This window comes from Strix aluco, chromosome 3 (genome assembly GCF_031877795.1).
Source record: "Strix aluco isolate bStrAlu1 chromosome 3, bStrAlu1.hap1, whole genome shotgun sequence".
NCBI classification, from domain to species: domain Eukaryota; kingdom Metazoa; phylum Chordata; class Aves; order Strigiformes; family Strigidae; genus Strix; species Strix aluco.
In genome coordinates, this window is record NC_133933.1 from 18,561,957 (window position 1) to 18,579,215 (window position 17,259).

A 17,259-nucleotide genomic window follows, 5' to 3' on the forward strand; every position below is an offset into this window, starting at 1 on the left:
CTCTACATTGCTGCTCCGAGACCACCACTTCCCGCCTTGACATCCTGTTGCTCTAGAGGAGTACGCTACAGAGCCCCGACAAAAAACCACGACATCCGCCCGAAGCAAGAACAACAGCAGCCTCGGCCGTGCCTGCCGTGCTGTAACAAGCTAGGTGCGAGACAAGGAGGACTTGACACCCCCCCTCCCCAGCACGACCACCATGGACACCTGGGCAAGACCACGGGGTGGCACCTATTCTGTGGAAACGGGTGGACCTTTCGTGGAAACAGCGAGAACTGGGGCTATAAAAGGGTCGCGTACTCCTCTCCAGGGTATCCTGGTCTTCGGCACCTGTTACTTGGACCTGAGACCCCGGCGGCGATTGGAGCTCCTCCACCTACATCACGACTGAGCCGACGGAACATCGCTGGATTCCTGGTGGTGGCGGTAACTAGTTGCACCTCTACTGTTTTTCTGGCTTAGGGATTCTGACTTTCTCTTTCCTTTCCCCTCTGTCCTATCGCTGTTATCAGTTGTTACAAAAAATAAAGTTCACAAGATTGTACAGCATCTGACCTCGTTTGTGTCTTAGTCTCGCTCTTGGGATCGTTTAAGAACCCACCCCGATATTGGATCGGGACATTTTAAATTGGCGTCACGGACAGGATCCCTTGAGACGAGAGTGTTGTACTTTCTTACTGTGTTGGATTTAAGCGTCTCAGGACGACTTTACCCACTTTGTGTTACAATAAGTTGTGACCTCCTGAGACTGAATAGGGGAAATTGTGGACAGAGAGGCTGTATTTGGATTAAGATTAGGTGCGACCTCCTGAGCCTGGACAGGGGAAGTCTCTATGTCAAAGTGTGACCCTCTCAGGACGCATATCCCCTTTTTAGTTGGAAAGAGAAAATTGATGGGAACCTTGCCGGCAGTCGATGTTTGTGATGAGGTGCTCTTGCGGGGCAAAGGAATAGATAAGTTATATGATCTTTTGGAGGCGCACCGGTCTCGTCCCTCGGTCCAGGGACTTGATTGGGCGAGAAAACATTGGTTCCAGGTGCAGAGTGTGGTGGATAGAATCAGGGTGTTACAAAAGGAAGCTAAAGTTAAGAAGGGAAAAGGAAAATCTATAATTTGTGCAGTACTAGGAGCGAGTCTAGTAGCTGCGATGGAAGAGAAAAAAGAGAAGTCTCGCCAAAATGACATTGTCACAGATTCCCTGCAGTCGGCCATACAGAGCCTGCAGAATCAATTGAGAGAAGCCAAAGAAGTAGTAGAGGACCAAAAGGAGCAAATCATGATACTGAAAAGTGAGTTGAGGGAACAACTTTTGGCAGAGACAGACACACTGGCGGAGGCACAAGTGAAGCTTTTAGAGAAAGGAATACGTCAAATTTACCCACAAGGGGATCTGCAGAAGGCAAGAGAAACTGTAGAAAGTCTTCCCCATATGTATCCTTTGGTCAAAACAGAATATGTATACGAGGACGATAGCGATCATCGTCCTCAAGTAATTACCAAAGAAGTCCCATTTACATCAACCGAATTGGCAAAGTTGAAAAAAGATTTTGCAAGGACTGCAAAGGAATCAGAGACGGAATATGTGTGGAGAGTGTCTTTGTCAGGAGGGGATGGAATCTTATTGTCAGAGAAGGAAGCAGAGGGATATTGGGGTCCGGGTGTGTTTTTAACTACCGGTGACCACCGAGCCCCATGGTCATTAACTCAGAGAGTCGCGTATTGGGCTGGAGGGCTAAACCCCTTGGAGAGGGGGGATCCCCTTGCCATAACAGGTACAGTGGATCAGCTAGTAGAAAGTGTTCAGAAGGCAGCCTGTCTGCAGATGATGTATGATCGGGAGCTCAAGCCTAATCAGGGCTCCCCGATGATGATGCCTGTGGACCCAGAGAGGATGACCCCCCTGATACGGGGACTTCCTGACTCCCTAAAACCCATTGGCATTCAGTTACAAGGAAAAATTCAAAATAGTTCCAATGTAGAGAGAATGACGGCCAGTCTTGAGGGGATAGTGACTCCTGACCACCGACAGCCAGGGAGGAAAGTATGGACATGGGGAGAGGTGGCCCAAGAACTAATTAATTTTGGGAGAAAATATGGCCCCGTCAGCGGGTCGTCGCAAAGGATAGAAACTAGGATTTTACGGGCTGCAGAGAAAATTATTGGTCGACAATCATCTATGAAGAAGGGCCAAGGCCTGGGATCACCCCGATTTCAGAACTCTGGGAGAGAGAGACCCCTAACTCGACAGGGACTGTGGCAACTAGGGCTTCAGAAGGGTGTTCCCCGTGACTTGATGGATGGGCTCACCACGAAAAAATTAGAGCAACTTGTGTACAACTGGTCAGGACAAAAGGTCCCTTCCAGACCAACCCCAAGTGCCCCACCAATAGTGAGCGATCCACCCCTGATAGACCTTGGGGAGGAACCGACTGGAGAAAAGAAGGTGGCGGGAAACTAGACCCTCCGCCCCCTCAAGGTGAGGGGGGAGGCGGAGGATGGATGTTTATTAGACAACTCACCTGCAACCCAAAAGGGGACTTACTCATAACTGTTGCTGTAGGACCAAGGAAAAGACTAGTAACATTTTTGATTGATACTGGGGCACAAATTTCCGCGCTAACGCGGACCGAAGCAGAACAATGTGGAATTCCGATTCCCTCAAAAAATTTAATTGTCCTAAATGCCCTGGGAAAAACACAGTCAGTACCTATGACTCCGGTGACACTATGGTTACCAGGAGAAGAAAGCCCTGTCAACACCATGGTAGCCATAGGAGCTTTCCAGATGAATCTTCTAGGTATAGATGTTTTGAAAGGTAGGCAGTGGCGAGACACCCAGGGAAACTCATGGTCATTTGGTGTCTCCCAGATCAGGCAGTTGGCCGGAATACCAAACACAGAAGTGCGTTTATTGCAAGCGGCACCTACCCTGCCACCCTCCAAATTGACAAATGTGAAACCCTACCCACTACCTCTAGGAGCAAGGGAGGGAATCACACCAGTTCTGGAGGATTTAAAAAAGCAAGGTATTGTGGTCCCCACTCACTCTCCCTTCAATTCACCAGCATGGCCGGTCCAAAAGCCAAACGGCAAATGGAGATTGACAATAGATTACAGGAGACTGAATGCCAATACAGGTCCACTCACATCTGCTGTACCAAACATTGCTGAATTGATAGCAACCATTCAGGAACAATCCCACCCTGTCATGGCAACAATTGATGTTAAAGATATGTTTTTTATGGTCCCTTTACAACCTGAGGACCAGGAACGCTTTGCCTTTACCTGGGAGGGACAACAATATACTTTTACGCGACTCCCTCAAGGATACAAACATTCCCCCACGCTGGCTCACCATGCTCTAGCGCAAGAGTTAGAAACAATTCCCAGAAAAGCAGAGGTAAAGATTTATCAGTACATAGATGATGTACTCATAGGAGGGAGTCAATTAGAAGAAGTTGAAAAAACTCAAAAGGATATTATTGCCCATTTAGAAAACATAGGACTGACAATCCCACCTGAGAAAATACAGACCCCCTCCAGTGAGGTAAAATTTTTAGGAATCTGGTGGAAGGGAGGCATGACGTGCATCCCACCGGAGACTCTCTCCTCTCTCGATCAGATCAAGATACCAGAGTCAAAGAAAGACTTACAGCATGCACTGGGGTTGCTTGTGTTTTGGAGGAAACACATACCTGATTTTTCAATTATTGCCAGACCCTTATATGATTTACTGAGAAAAAGAGCCCAGTGGGAGTGGACTCAGGTCCACGATGAGGCTTTACAGTTGTTGGTGTTTGAAGCGACTGCCTACCAGGCCCTGGGTCCAATTCACCCAACAGACCCGGTCCAGATTGAATGGGGGTTCGCCAAGACCGGATTGTCCATCCATTTGTGGCAAAAGGGTCCAGAAGGTCCAGTTAGGCCCATTGGGTTTTATTCTCGTAGCTTTAAAGATGCTGAGAAAAGATATACAACTTGGGAAAAAGGTTTATTTGTGGTTAGCCTAGCTCTGAGAGAAGCCGAACGTACCATTCGGCAACAACCTTTAGTTCTCAGAGGCCCATTTAAAGTGATCAAAGCTGTTTTGGCAGGAACTCCACCCCCTGACGGGGTGGCTCAGAGAGCCTCTGTGCGAAAATGGTATGCACAAATAGAGCACTACTGTGAAATCTTTTCTGTAACCGAAGGAGCCCCGAAAGTGCTAAATATACAAGATGAGGTAAACCCAGATAAGGAAAAATCCGAGCTTTTGTCAGTAATACAAGTAGCTCCTCCATTTTCTGGACAATTGCAAAACGTCTGGTTTACAGATGCCTCATCAAAACGGGAGGGGAAGATTTGGAAATACCGAGCTGTGGCACTTCAGGTAGACACCAAGGAACAGATCATTACTGAAGGAGAAGGTAGCGCACAAGTAGGAGAACTAATTGCTGTGTGGAGCGTTTTCCAACATGAGGCTCAATCCGCTTCTTCTGTCTATATCTATACTGACTCTTATGCTGTATTCAAAGGTTGCACTGAATGGCTTCCTTTCTGGGAACAAAATGGATGGGAGGTCAACAGAATACCTGTGTGGCAAAAGGAAAAATGGCAGGATATCCTTACCATTGCCAGACGAGGGAAATTTGCAGTAGCATGGGTAGCATCTCACCAGCAGGATAACACCCCAGTAAGCCGCTGGAATGCTGAGGCGGATGAGCTAGCCCGGCTGGCTCCCCTACAAAGCTCCCAAATAGCAGAGGATTGGGAAAGTCTGTTGGAATGGCTACATGTAAAGCGGAAACATTCAGGAATTAAGGACCTCTATTGTGAGGCACAAGCCCGAGGGTGGCCAGTGACCCGGGAAGAATGTAAAACTTGTATATCTTCCTGTGAGCAATGCCGTGTCCGGTTGGACAGACATCCCCTGGAGAGTGACCCTCTGCACTTAAGAGAGGGAAAAGGCCTATGGGAGGCCTGGCAGATTGATTACATCGGTCCCTTTCGAAAATCAGAAGGAAAGCATTATATACTGGTAGGTGTAGAGATAGTATCCGGACTAGTGCAAGCTAAAGCATGTGCCAAAGCAACAGGAGAAAATACAATAAAAGCACTGAAGGAATGGTTTGGAATCTTCCCCAAGCCGCACTCAATCCAATCGGATAATGGCTCACATTTTACAGCCAAAGTGGTCCAAGAGTGGGCAGCCCAGGAGGGAATTTCGTGGGTGTTTCATACTCCTTACTATCCACAAGCAAACGGAATTGTGGAAAGAACAAATGGTCTACTAAAACGTTTCCTCAAACCGCATAAGCCAGGATGGGCTGAGCGCGTGTGGGACGCAGTGACCAGCGTCAACAGTCGCTGGGGAGTAAACGGATGCCCGAAGATCACGGCATTCTGTCCAAAACCTCCAACAATTATACCAGCCCCTCATGGTCCTGATCACCCTAGCAACCCATCCCACTTTCCAGGACAACCTGTCCTGGTCGAACTCCCTACAGTGGGCAAAGTGCCACTGGTGTTGGACACGCCCCTTAACAAATATACCTGGAAGGCAAAAGATGCCTGTGGGAAAATCCATAAGATTCACACGAGATGGATTGTCCCCTCCTTCTAACCCGAGAAGCGAATTTGTTTTTGTTTCATTTTCAGGAGGAAGCAAGCGACACAGACGCAGCTACAGAGGGAGTGAAGCAGGCGCAGACTTTGATGCAATCTGATTATGATGTGTATGTTGATTTTTGTTGCATTATATTGGGGTCTTATCTATGAAGCTGAAGGGAAGCCAATTCCCCCACCTTTACCCAACCCACATGACCCCCTTGAGGATAATGAATTTGTTTCGTTAGCAAAGACTGTAAGTCAAACCTTTAATCTAAGCCACTGTTGGGTTTGTGGAGGACCCCTAGGATTATCAAGCTGGCCGTGGGTTTCTATACCGCTCTCCCCATGTCAGATTGTAAGTAACTATAGCGACATTGCAAATACCACCTGGGATGATAGCGGAACTTGGCCAGTCCAATTCCCAAATAAGGGCAAATTTTGTTTAAATCGCACTCAGAAAGGAGGAGTTGATGTAGGGGAGAGTAAGTGTCAATGGACACTCACACACAAATTGATTAACAAAGATAGGGGCATTTATGTATGGTTGTGGCTCAACGAACAAGGACGCAGCAAAGGATTCAAGGGGTTTTGGTCAAACAAAAATGAAACAGAACATGCTAAATTGCCGGGAAACAACTTTTTCAATCAAACTTGTGAACGGAAAAACGACACTGGGTCTTGGTACTGTACCATCCGAATAAACAATCATCTAAATGAGGTTTTCAGCCCTCTGGGAGATAGAAACACAACCTATTTTCAAACCCCAAGGACTGCAGAGGGACCTTTTGCCAAAGGTACCAAAGCCAAAAAGGGCCATTATTGGATATGTGGACATACTGCCTACAAACAACTGCCAGCAAACTGGTCGGGAATTTGCTATGTAGGAATCATCCGACCCCTGTTTTTCCTCCTTCCTGAGGCAGATGGCCCTCAACTGGGAATAAGACTATATGACAAGTTAGGGAACAAAAAGATTGACCGCAATAAGCGATCTGTTGAGTTTAAAATAGGTGGAACTCAAAAGTGGGGGGAAAATGAGTGGCCCCCTGAAAGAATTATTAAGCATTATGGGCCTGCCACTTGGAACCCCAATGAACCGATATCAGGGGCAAGAGAACCAATTTATAATTTGAACCGTATAATTCGACTACAAGCAGTTCTAGAAATTATTACTAATAAAACTGCTAATGCTATAGACCTTTTAACTCAACAATCTCAACAGATGCGCACTGCAATCCTTCAACATCGTATGGTTTTAGACTACCTATTAGCTGAAGAGGGAGGAGTATGTGGAAAACTAAATGTTTCTAATTGTTGTCTGGAAATAGCCGATGTAGGTGAAGTAGTCCTTCAGCTAACCACAGATATTAGGAAACTAGCTCATGTCCCCGTTCAAACATGGAATGGTTGGAGTGGTGATCTATGGTCTTGGTTACCCGGAGCACCATGGGTAAAGCAGCTTCTATTTTATCTCATATGTGCATTTGCCGCTTTGATGTTTTTGCCATGTGTTATTCCTTGCTTTATTCAGTTAATCCAACGTGTTGTCTCTAACATGCAATTTATATCTACTGTCTCACCTGATGGTGTAAAGCAGATTCGTATTGTTCGCCAACCAAAGCCTGTAGCTGTACCAATCATTTAACTTGTAAACTTAGGATAGACGCTTTCAGGCCTAAACCGCACATGCGCTCTGGGCTGGGGGCGCCCATTTTGGCGGATTCCCGGCCCAGGCAAGTCTGACCACCAGTTATCCTTTGGCATTATAGCTTGTGATAATAATCAGAATGTATGCCCTTTTAATACTTGATTTTCTGGCTCTTACTTTGTTGGCTATTGCTGTATTTACCCTTGCGTTTTGTATGTTTTCGTCTGGTAAGTGTCCATGTAAACCCTCTTGTAGTTGTGCTGTCTCATGTAAACAACCATCTCCCTCCCCTCCCCGCCGCCAAGGACCGAGAGCACATTTCTCGGTCCGCCCTAAGACGGGACCAAGGGCACATTCCTCGGTCCGGTTTGAGACAGAGCCGAGAGCTCATTCCTCGGTCCAGTTCGAAATGGAACCAAGACCGCATTCCTCAGTCCGGGTTGGGATAGAACCGAGGACGCATTCCCCGGTCCTGGCTGAGACAGCACTTTAACTTTGTTTAGTTGAAAACCTGTTAGTCAATATTATTATTGTTATCTTTTTATAAGTTTATTTGGGAGGTTGTTACTGTTGTTATAGATAGTGTTGTTCATTTACTTTTAAGTTTGAGAAAGAAGTTTCTAGGCCCTAATGACGCATGCGCAGTGGGAAAAAGGGGGCAGGGAAAGGAATTTTTTTTCCTGCTGCGCATGCTGATCCCAACTGCAGCGGACGGTGTGGACGGCCAGAGACTCGAACTTTTTGTGGTATTTTAGTTAAAACCGCGGGCAAAGATGGAAGATGTGTCGGATTTGATTTTGATTCACGTTGTAATCTTTGCTTTTTTAATTGCTATCTTAATTGTTATGCTTATTCTCCTTTTTTGTCCCTGTAAATGTCAATTATGTAAACTGCCATTACGTTCTTCTGCTAATTCTTTGGAACCTTAAAGTTAGTTTATAAGATGCTTTTGCTTTACAAAATTGGTTAGTAGTAAGCATGATGCTTTTGTTGGAAGACGTTATCGGTTGTATGTCTGTCAGCTAAAAAATGTTTATATTTGTTGTTAATATAGTTGTTAGTAAAAATGCTCACTGCTGTTAAGGATATTGTTAAAGACATGTTTATGGAAAGGAAAATTTGCTGGAAATCTTGTTATCAGTTGTTGCATTTTTGCGCTTTTCTGGTCTCTCTCTCTCTCTTTCTGTACTGTTATCTTTAACGCCACCACGAAGACAGCAATGTCGAGCCACGGGGTGGTGTAAGGAACTGTATTAGACATTGTTTGTCTCTACATTGCTGCTCCGAGACCACCACTTCCCGCCTTGACATCCTGTTGCTCTAGAGGAGTACGCTACAGAGCCCCGACAAAAAACCACGACATCCGCCCGAAGCAAGAACAACAGCAGCCTCGGCCGTGCCTGCCGTGCTGTAACAAGCTAGGTGCGAGACAAGGAGGACTTGACACCCCCCCTCCCCAGCACGACCACCATGGACACCTGGGCAAGACCACGGGGTGGCACCTATTCTGTGGAAACGGGTGGACCTTTCGTGGAAACAGCGAGAACTGGGGCTATAAAAGGGTCGCGTACTCCTCTCCAGGGTATCCTGGTCTTCGGCACCTGTTACTTGGACCTGAGACCCCGGCGGCGATTGGAGCTCCTCCACCTACATCACGACTGAGCCGACGGAACATCGCTGGATTCCTGGTGGTGGCGGTAACTAGTTGCACCTCTACTGTTTTTCTGGCTTAGGGATTCTGACTTTCTCTTTCCTTTCCCCTCTGTCCTATCGCTGTTATCAGTTGTTACAAAAAATAAAGTTCACAAGATTGTACAGCATCTGACCTCGTTTGTGTCTTAGTCTCGCTCTTGGGATCGTTTAAGAACCCACCCCGATATTGGATCGGGACATTTTAAATTGGCGTCACGGACAGGATCCCTTGAGACGAGAGTGTTGTACTTTCTTACTGTGTTGGATTTAAGCGTCTCAGGACGACTTTACCCACTTTGTGTTACAATAAGTTGTGACCTCCTGAGACTGAATAGGGGAAATTGTGGACAGAGAGGCTGTATTTGGATTAAGATTAGGTGCGACCTCCTGAGACTGGACAGGGGAAGTCTCTATGTCAAAGTGTGACCCTCTCAGGACGCATATCCCCTTTTTAGTTGGAAAGAGAAAATTGATGGGAACCTTGCCGGCAGTCGATGTTTGTGATGAGGTGCTCTTGCGGGGCAAAGGAATAGATAAGTTATATGATCTTTTGGAGGCGCACCGGTCTCGTCCCTCGGTCCAGGGACTTGATTGGGCGAGAAAACATTGGTTCCAGGTGCAGAGTGTGGTGGATAGAATCAGGGTGTTACAAAAGGAAGCTAAAGTTAAGAAGGGAAAAGGAAAATCTATAATTTGTGCAGTACTAGGAGCGAGTCTAGTAGCTGCGATGGAAGAGAAAAAAGAGAAGTCTCGCCAAAATGACATTGTCACAGATTCCCTGCAGTCGGCCATACAGAGCCTGCAGAATCAATTGAGAGAAGCCAAAGAAGTAGTAGAGGACCAAAAGGAGCAAATCATGATACTGAAAAGTGAGTTGAGGGAACAACTTTTGGCAGAGACAGACACACTGGCGGAGGCACAAGTGAAGCTTTTAGAGAAAGGAATACGTCAAATTTACCCACAAGGGGATCTGCAGAAGGCAAGAGAAACTGTAGAAAGTCTTCCCCATATGTATCCTTTGGTCAAAACAGAATATGTATACGAGGACGATAGCGATCATCGTCCTCAAGTAATTACCAAAGAAGTCCCATTTACATCAACCGAATTGGCAAAGTTGAAAAAAGATTTTGCAAGGACTGCAAAGGAATCAGAGACGGAATATGTGTGGAGAGTGTCTTTGTCAGGAGGGGATGGAATCTTATTGTCAGAGAAGGAAGCAGAGGGATATTGGGGTCCGGGTGTGTTTTTAACTACCGGTGACCACCGAGCCCCATGGTCATTAACTCAGAGAGTCGCGTATTGGGCTGGAGGGCTAAACCCCTTGGAGAGGGGGGATCCCCTTGCCATAACAGGTACAGTGGATCAGCTAGTAGAAAGTGTTCAGAAGGCAGCCTGTCTGCAGATGATGTATGATCGGGAGCTCAAGCCTAATCAGGGCTCCCCGATGATGATGCCTGTGGACCCAGAGAGGATGACCCCCCTGATACGGGGACTTCCTGACTCCCTAAAACCCATTGGCATTCAGTTACAAGGAAAAATTCAAAATAGTTCCAATGTAGAGAGAATGACGGCCAGTCTTGAGGGGATAGTGACTCCTGACCACCGACAGCCAGGGAGGAAAGTATGGACATGGGGAGAGGTGGCCCAAGAACTAATTAATTTTGGGAGAAAATATGGCCCCGTCAGCGGGTCGTCGCAAAGGATAGAAACTAGGATTTTACGGGCTGCAGAGAAAATTATTGGTCGACAATCATCTATGAAGAAGGGCCAAGGCCTGGGATCACCCCGATTTCAGAACTCTGGGAGAGAGAGACCCCTAACTCGACAGGGACTGTGGCAACTAGGGCTTCAGAAGGGTGTTCCCCGTGACTTGATGGATGGGCTCACCACGAAAAAATTAGAGCAACTTGTGTACAACTGGTCAGGACAAAAGGTCCCTTCCAGACCAACCCCAAGTGCCCCACCAATAGTGAGCGATCCACCCCTGATAGACCTTGGGGAGGAACCGACTGGAGAAAAGAAGGTGGCGGGAAACTAGACCCTCCGCCCCCTCAAGGTGAGGGGGGAGGCGGAGGATGGATGTTTATTAGACAACTCACCTGCAACCCAAAAGGGGACTTACTCATAACTGTTGCTGTAGGACCAAGGAAAAGACTAGTAACATTTTTGATTGATACTGGGGCACAAATTTCCGCGCTAACGCGGACCGAAGCAGAACAATGTGGAATTCCGATTCCCTCAAAAAATTTAATTGTCCTAAATGCCCTGGGAAAAACACAGTCAGTACCTATGACTCCGGTGACACTATGGTTACCAGGAGAAGAAAGCCCTGTCAACACCATGGTAGCCATAGGAGCTTTCCAGATGAATCTTCTAGGTATAGATGTTTTGAAAGGTAGGCAGTGGCGAGACACCCAGGGAAACTCATGGTCATTTGGTGTCTCCCAGATCAGGCAGTTGGCCGGAATACCAAACACAGAAGTGCGTTTATTGCAAGCGGCACCTACCCTGCCACCCTCCAAATTGACAAATGTGAAACCCTACCCACTACCTCTAGGAGCAAGGGAGGGAATCACACCAGTTCTGGAGGATTTAAAAAAGCAAGGTATTGTGGTCCCCACTCACTCTCCCTTCAATTCACCAGCATGGCCGGTCCAAAAGCCAAACGGCAAATGGAGATTGACAATAGATTACAGGAGACTGAATGCCAATACAGGTCCACTCACATCTGCTGTACCAAACATTGCTGAATTGATAGCAACCATTCAGGAACAATCCCACCCTGTCATGGCAACAATTGATGTTAAAGATATGTTTTTTATGGTCCCTTTACAACCTGAGGACCAGGAACGCTTTGCCTTTACCTGGGAGGGACAACAATATACTTTTACGCGACTCCCTCAAGGATACAAACATTCCCCCACGCTGGCTCACCATGCTCTAGCGCAAGAGTTAGAAACAATTCCCAGAAAAGCAGAGGTAAAGATTTATCAGTACATAGATGATGTACTCATAGGAGGGAGTCAATTAGAAGAAGTTGAAAAAACTCAAAAGGATATTATTGCCCATTTAGAAAACATAGGACTGACAATCCCACCTGAGAAAATACAGACCCCCTCCAGTGAGGTAAAATTTTTAGGAATCTGGTGGAAGGGAGGCATGACGTGCATCCCACCGGAGACTCTCTCCTCTCTCGATCAGATCAAGATACCAGAGTCAAAGAAAGACTTACAGCATGCACTGGGGTTGCTTGTGTTTTGGAGGAAACACATACCTGATTTTTCAATTATTGCCAGACCCTTATATGATTTACTGAGAAAAAGAGCCCAGTGGGAGTGGACTCAGGTCCACGATGAGGCTTTACAGTTGTTGGTGTTTGAAGCGACTGCCTACCAGGCCCTGGGTCCAATTCACCCAACAGACCCGGTCCAGATTGAATGGGGGTTCGCCAAGACCGGATTGTCCATCCATTTGTGGCAAAAGGGTCCAGAAGGTCCAGTTAGGCCCATTGGGTTTTATTCTCGTAGCTTTAAAGATGCTGAGAAAAGATATACAACTTGGGAAAAAGGTTTATTTGTGGTTAGCCTAGCTCTGAGAGAAGCCGAACGTACCATTCGGCAACAACCTTTAGTTCTCAGAGGCCCATTTAAAGTGATCAAAGCTGTTTTGGCAGGAACTCCACCCCCTGACGGGGTGGCTCAGAGAGCCTCTGTGCGAAAATGGTATGCACAAATAGAGCACTACTGTGAAATCTTTTCTGTAACCGAAGGAGCCCCGAAAGTGCTAAATATACAAGATGAGGTAAACCCAGATAAGGAAAAATCCGAGCTTTTGTCAGTAATACAAGTAGCTCCTCCATTTTCTGGACAATTGCAAAACGTCTGGTTTACAGATGCCTCATCAAAACGGGAGGGGAAGATTTGGAAATACCGAGCTGTGGCACTTCAGGTAGACACCAAGGAACAGATCATTACTGAAGGAGAAGGTAGCGCACAAGTAGGAGAACTAATTGCTGTGTGGAGCGTTTTCCAACATGAGGCTCAATCCGCTTCTTCTGTCTATATCTATACTGACTCTTATGCTGTATTCAAAGGTTGCACTGAATGGCTTCCTTTCTGGGAACAAAATGGATGGGAGGTCAACAGAATACCTGTGTGGCAAAAGGAAAAATGGCAGGATATCCTTACCATTGCCAGACGAGGGAAATTTGCAGTAGCATGGGTAGCATCTCACCAGCAGGATAACACCCCAGTAAGCCGCTGGAATGCTGAGGCGGATGAGCTAGCCCGGCTGGCTCCCCTACAAAGCTCCCAAATAGCAGAGGATTGGGAAAGTCTGTTGGAATGGCTACATGTAAAGCGGAAACATTCAGGAATTAAGGACCTCTATTGTGAGGCACAAGCCCGAGGGTGGCCAGTGACCCGGGAAGAATGTAAAACTTGTATATCTTCCTGTGAGCAATGCCGTGTCCGGTTGGACAGACATCCCCTGGAGAGTGACCCTCTGCACTTAAGAGAGGGAAAAGGCCTATGGGAGGCCTGGCAGATTGATTACATCGGTCCCTTTCGAAAATCAGAAGGAAAGCATTATATACTGGTAGGTGTAGAGATAGTATCCGGACTAGTGCAAGCTAAAGCATGTGCCAAAGCAACAGGAGAAAATACAATAAAAGCACTGAAGGAATGGTTTGGAATCTTCCCCAAGCCGCACTCAATCCAATCGGATAATGGCTCACATTTTACAGCCAAAGTGGTCCAAGAGTGGGCAGCCCAGGAGGGAATTTCGTGGGTGTTTCATACTCCTTACTATCCACAAGCAAACGGAATTGTGGAAAGAACAAATGGTCTACTAAAACGTTTCCTCAAACCGCATAAGCCAGGATGGGCTGAGCGCGTGTGGGACGCAGTGACCAGCGTCAACAGTCGCTGGGGAGTAAACGGATGCCCGAAGATCACGGCATTCTGTCCAAAACCTCCAACAATTATACCAGCCCCTCATGGTCCTGATCACCCTAGCAACCCATCCCACTTTCCAGGACAACCTGTCCTGGTCGAACTCCCTACAGTGGGCAAAGTGCCACTGGTGTTGGACACGCCCCTTAACAAATATACCTGGAAGGCAAAAGATGCCTGTGGGAAAATCCATAAGATTCACACGAGATGGATTGTCCCCTCCTTCTAACCCGAGAAGCGAATTTGTTTTTGTTTCATTTTCAGGAGGAAGCAAGCGACACAGACGCAGCTACAGAGGGAGTGAAGCAGGCGCAGACTTTGATGCAATCTGATTATGATGTGTATGTTGATTTTTGTTGCATTATATTGGGGTCTTATCTATGAAGCTGAAGGGAAGCCAATTCCCCCACCTTTACCCAACCCACATGACCCCCTTGAGGATAATGAATTTGTTTCGTTAGCAAAGACTGTAAGTCAAACCTTTAATCTAAGCCACTGTTGGGTTTGTGGAGGACCCCTAGGATTATCAAGCTGGCCGTGGGTTTCTATACCGCTCTCCCCATGTCAGATTGTAAGTAACTATAGCGACATTGCAAATACCACCTGGGATGATAGCGGAACTTGGCCAGTCCAATTCCCAAATAAGGGCAAATTTTGTTTAAATCGCACTCAGAAAGGAGGAGTTGATGTAGGGGAGAGTAAGTGTCAATGGACACTCACACACAAATTGATTAACAAAGATAGGGGCATTTATGTATGGTTGTGGCTCAACGAACAAGGACGCAGCAAAGGATTCAAGGGGTTTTGGTCAAACAAAAATGAAACAGAACATGCTAAATTGCCGGGAAACAACTTTTTCAATCAAACTTGTGAACGGAAAAACGACACTGGGTCTTGGTACTGTACCATCCGAATAAACAATCATCTAAATGAGGTTTTCAGCCCTCTGGGAGATAGAAACACAACCTATTTTCAAACCCCAAGGACTGCAGAGGGACCTTTTGCCAAAGGTACCAAAGCCAAAAAGGGCCATTATTGGATATGTGGACATACTGCCTACAAACAACTGCCAGCAAACTGGTCGGGAATTTGCTATGTAGGAATCATCCGACCCCTGTTTTTCCTCCTTCCTGAGGCAGATGGCCCTCAACTGGGAATAAGACTATATGACAAGTTAGGGAACAAAAAGATTGACCGCAATAAGCGATCTGTTGAGTTTAAAATAGGTGGAACTCAAAAGTGGGGGGAAAATGAGTGGCCCCCTGAAAGAATTATTAAGCATTATGGGCCTGCCACTTGGAACCCCAATGAACCGATATCAGGGGCAAGAGAACCAATTTATAATTTGAACCGTATAATTCGACTACAAGCAGTTCTAGAAATTATTACTAATAAAACTGCTAATGCTATAGACCTTTTAACTCAACAATCTCAACAGATGCGCACTGCAATCCTTCAACATCGTATGGTTTTAGACTACCTATTAGCTGAAGAGGGAGGAGTATGTGGAAAACTAAATGTTTCTAATTGTTGTCTGGAAATAGCCGATGTAGGTGAAGTAGTCCTTCAGCTAACCACAGATATTAGGAAACTAGCTCATGTCCCCGTTCAAACATGGAATGGTTGGAGTGGTGATCTATGGTCTTGGTTACCCGGAGCACCATGGGTAAAGCAGCTTCTATTTTATCTCATATGTGCATTTGCCGCTTTGATGTTTTTGCCATGTGTTATTCCTTGCTTTATTCAGTTAATCCAACGTGTTGTCTCTAACATGCAATTTATATCTACTGTCTCACCTGATGGTGTAAAGCAGATTCGTATTGTTCGCCAACCAAAGCCTGTAGCTGTACCAATCATTTAACTTGTAAACTTAGGATAGACGCTTTCAGGCCTAAACCGCACATGCGCTCTGGGCTGGGGGCGCCCATTTTGGCGGATTCCCGGCCCAGGCAAGTCTGACCACCAGTTATCCTTTGGCATTATAGCTTGTGATAATAATCAGAATGTATGCCCTTTTAATACTTGATTTTCTGGCTCTTACTTTGTTGGCTATTGCTGTATTTACCCTTGCGTTTTGTATGTTTTCGTCTGGTAAGTGTCCATGTAAACCCTCTTGTAGTTGTGCTGTCTCATGTAAACAACCATCTCCCTCCCCTCCCCGCCGCCAAGGACCGAGAGCACATTTCTCGGTCCGCCCTAAGACGGGACCAAGGGCACATTCCTCGGTCCGGTTTGAGACAGAGCCGAGAGCTCATTCCTCGGTCCAGTTCGAAATGGAACCAAGACCGCATTCCTCAGTCCGGGTTGGGATAGAACCGAGGACGCATTCCCCGGTCCTGGCTGAGACAGCACTTTAACTTTGTTTAGTTGAAAACCTGTTAGTCAATATTATTATTGTTATCTTTTTATAAGTTTATTTGGGAGGTTGTTACTGTTGTTATAGATAGTGTTGTTCATTTACTTTTAAGTTTGAGAAAGAAGTTTCTAGGCCCTAATGACGCATGCGCAGTGGGAAAAAGGGGGCAGGGAAAGGAATTTTTTTTCCTGCTGCGCATGCTGATCCCAACTGCAGCGGACGGTGTGGACGGCCAGAGACTCGAACTTTTTGTGGTATTTTAGTTAAAACCGCGGGCAAAGATGGAAGATGTGTCGGATTTGATTTTGATTCACGTTGTAATCTTTGCTTTTTTAATTGCTATCTTAATTGTTATGCTTATTCTCCTTTTTTGTCCCTGTAAATGTCAATTATGTAAACTGCCATTACGTTCTTCTGCTAATTCTTTGGAACCTTAAAGTTAGTTTATAAGATGCTTTTGCTTTACAAAATTGGTTAGTAGTAAGCATGATGCTTTTGTTGGAAGACGTTATCGGTTGTATGTCTGTCAGCTAAAAAATGTTTATATTTGTTGTTAATATAGTTGTTAGTAAAAATGCTCACTGCTGTTAAGGATATTGTTAAAGACATGTTTATGGAAAGGAAAATTTGCTGGAAATCTTGTTATCAGTTGTTGCATTTTTGCGCTTTTCTGGTCTCTCTCTCTCTCTTTCTGTACTGTTATCTTTAACGCCACCACGAAGACAGCAATGTCGAGCCACGGGGTGGTGTAAGGAACTGTATTAGACATTGTTTGTCTCTACATTGCTGCTCCGAGACCACCACTTCCCGCCTTGACATCCTGTTGCTCTAGAGGAGTACGCTACAGAGCCCCGACAAAAAACCACGACATCCGCCCGAAGCAAGAACAACAGCAGCCTCGGCCGTGCCTGCCGTGCTGTAACAAGCTAGGTGCGAGACAAGGAGGACTTGACACCCCCCCTCCCCAGCACGACCACCATGGACACCTGGGCAAGACCACGGGGTGGCACCTATTCTGT

The 17,259-nt window shown here is 46.2% G+C and overlaps 4 protein-coding genes across 4 annotated transcripts; all 4 read left to right on the forward strand.

The window, feature by feature from the left end:
- The first annotated feature begins 247 nt into the window (after positions 1-247).
- Positions 248-8,730, forward strand: LOC141920610 (endogenous retrovirus group 3 member 1 Env polyprotein-like). Its single transcript, XM_074817626.1, has 2 exons — positions 248-429; positions 5,641-8,730. The coding sequence occupies exon 2, from the start codon at positions 5,711-5,713 to the stop codon at positions 7,235-7,237; it is 1,527 nt and encodes a 508-aa protein (XP_074673727.1). The 5' UTR covers positions 248-429; positions 5,641-5,710; the 3' UTR covers positions 7,238-8,730.
- LOC141920609 (uncharacterized) lies at positions 824-2,462 on the forward strand. The gene has a single exon (XM_074817625.1). It carries the CDS (start codon positions 837-839, stop codon positions 2,460-2,462), a length of 1,626 nt encoding a protein of 541 aa, XP_074673726.1. The 5' UTR covers positions 824-836.
- Positions 8,731-8,755: 25 nt separating the features above from the next.
- On the forward strand, positions 8,756-17,238 carry LOC141920612 (endogenous retrovirus group 3 member 1 Env polyprotein-like). The gene is made up of 2 exons (XM_074817629.1): positions 8,756-8,937; positions 14,149-17,238. The coding sequence occupies exon 2, from the start codon at positions 14,219-14,221 to the stop codon at positions 15,743-15,745; it is 1,527 nt and encodes a 508-aa protein (XP_074673730.1). The 5' UTR covers positions 8,756-8,937; positions 14,149-14,218; the 3' UTR covers positions 15,746-17,238.
- LOC141920611 (uncharacterized) lies at positions 8,948-10,970 on the forward strand. The gene has a single exon (XM_074817627.1). It carries the CDS (start codon positions 9,345-9,347, stop codon positions 10,968-10,970), a length of 1,626 nt encoding a protein of 541 aa, XP_074673728.1. The 5' UTR covers positions 8,948-9,344.
- Positions 17,239-17,259: the final 21 nt, after the last annotated feature.